At 63.6% G+C, this 2,243-nt stretch overlaps 1 protein-coding gene across 3 annotated transcripts in view; it reads left to right on the forward strand.

Annotated features, from left to right (window-relative positions):
* The first annotated feature begins 35 nt into the window (after nt 1-35).
* Nucleotides 36-2,243, forward strand: part of CORO6 (coronin 6) — a 5,160-nt gene continuing 2,952 nt past the window's right edge. Inside the window, exons 1-2 of one of the 3 annotated variants that reach the window (XM_008634381.2) lie at nt 36-1,441; nt 2,053-2,175. In XM_008634381.2, coding sequence (XP_008632603.2) covers nt 959-1,441; nt 2,053-2,175 — 606 coding nt within the window. In that variant the 5' untranslated portion in view covers nt 36-958. The remainder of the gene's footprint in view (nt 1,442-2,052; nt 2,176-2,243) is intronic. The other 2 variants (XM_008634379.2, XM_017735166.1) reach the window with 2 other exon arrangements.

A 2,243-nucleotide genomic window follows, 5' to 3' on the forward strand; every position in this document is an offset into this window, starting at 1 on the left:
GGCCAGATGTGCCCCTGCCTCTGCCCACACCGGCTCTGTGGGCTGGGGACAGCGGTGCCTGGCCCTCCGGCCGTGGTTTGGTGGCTGAATGTGGCTCCTGACAATGGCTGCGTACCCAGAAGAGCAGAGGGGAGTCCCCGGGGTAGCCAGTGGCTTATGGGTGCGGTAGAGCCCCAGCTCCAAGGGTTTTGTGGTCCTGAGTGTCTCAGTTCCCCCTGGGGCAGGTCCCAGGAGCAGCACAGGCTGGGGGGAGAGATGGGTGACTGTGGGCATCGTGCCCAGCTGTGGCTGAGGTCTGGACACCCCTCTGGGGCCATGGGAAGGGCTCCTCCACACCCCAGTGTGCCTATGGAGCTGTGTGTCTGTGCCAGGTCCAGCCCTTACCCAGGTGGGGGTGCAGAGTGCGTGGCAGGGATCCGTGCCACCAGACAGGGATCCATGGAGGGAGGTGTGAGCCACCAGCAGGCAGCTCTGGAGGCACAGCCCTCCTCCCGGGCGCCGGGTCGAGCCAGGCAACCTCAGGCCAGTGATGCAGGATGGGATACAAGGGGACAAGCTGTGATCTGGTGTGCAGCACCTTTATGTCCACCCCAAAGTCCCCTCTGCCCTGCTACTCTGCTGCAGCAACTCATGTGCCAACTCCAGTGCCAGCCACGGGGCACGGTACAGCTGTGGGGCACAACACAGCTGTGGGACAGGGCACAGCAATGGGGCATGGTACAGCTGTGGGGCACAACACAACTGTGGGACATGGCACAGCTATGGGGCATGGCACAGCTGTGGGACAGGGCACAGCAATGGGGCATGGTACAGCTGTGGGGCATGGCACAACTGTGGGACATGGCACAGGTATGGGGCATGGCACAGCTGTGGGGCACAGCACAGCAATGGGGCATGGTACAAGTGTGGGGCATGGCACAGCTGTGGGGCATAGCACAGCTGTGCATTATGACATGACATGGCCATGTCCCTGCCCAGTGCCAAGTGGCTCTGGCCACCACCTGACAGTCCCCAGCACCTGCAGCACCCCCACATCCCTGCACAGGGACCACTCCTGCTCCCTGAGGCAGGGTCAGGACCACATCAGGCACCATCCCGTATCCTCATCCCCTGGCACCTCAGTGTTCCCAGGCTTCCCACTGTGCCCAGAGTAGGAGGAATCTCTCAGAGCACTGAGGGGACCAGAACCCCTCCAAGCTGTGCCAGGGTGGGGAGGTGGTGGCCTGACCCTGTCCCCCCAGCCATGAGCCGCCGCGTGGTGCGCCAGAGCAAGTTCCGGCACGTGTTCGGGCAGCCGGTGAAGGCAGACCAGATGTACGAGGACATCCGTGTCTCCAAGGTGACATGTGACAGCTCCTTCTGCGCCGTCAACCCCAAGTTTGTGGCCATCATTGTGGAGTCTGGTGGTGGTGGGGCCTTCATTGTCCTGCCCCTTGCCAAGGTGAGTGGGGAGGATGCTGGGGTTTGGCCACGCCACTGGGTGGGGGCAATATGCTGATGGGTTTTGATTTTGGGGAGCTGCTGTGGCCCCAGAGCCCCCCAGCTTTGCCCCAGTACCCTCTCCTCATGTGGGGGCTCGGGGCAGGCACAGCCTGGGTCATCATCGACACCTGCCAAGGGTGACATCCCTGGGGCAACCGAGGTGATGTGGGAAACCCCCAGCTTCCTTCCTCCCAACCCTAATTCCCTGGGAGCACAGCATGCCCAGGGAGCAGCACCCAGTGGAGTGGGGGTCTGCCCTGCCAACCCTGACAGAGAGACTGGGAGGGGGTCCCCAAGCCCTCCTCGCCATCAGAGCAGACACAAAACAGCCTCGCATAGGTCACATCCTTCCCCTCTGAGTCCCTATGAGGCCTTGTGCCAGGTGAGCCCCGTTTGCCCCATGTGCCTCAGTTTCCCCCTTCGAGGCAGGTGCAAACCTCTGGCCACTGCTGGGATCCCCTGCATGTCCCCATTTGTGCCACAACCCCACAGGGTGGCCGGGCTGGGCTTTGGGGGGCACCTGGCAGTGTCTCTCCCAGGGAGACTCATCCCGGCCCCTCACCATTGCAGACAGGACGGGTGGACAAGAACCACCCGCTGGTGACGGGACACACAGCACCCGTGCTGGACATCGACTGGTGTCCCCACAATGACCACGTCATCGCCAGCGCCTCGGAGGACACCACCGTCATGGTGAGGGGCTGGTCCCCGCGCGGGAGGGGGGTGGCGGCCGCTGGGGGAGCGATGCAGAGCATCCCCCC

Source organism: Corvus brachyrhynchos, unplaced genomic scaffold (assembly GCF_000691975.1).
Source record: "Corvus brachyrhynchos isolate BGI_N302 unplaced genomic scaffold, ASM69197v1 scaffold145, whole genome shotgun sequence".
Taxonomy (NCBI): Eukaryota; Metazoa; Chordata; class Aves; order Passeriformes; family Corvidae; genus Corvus; species Corvus brachyrhynchos.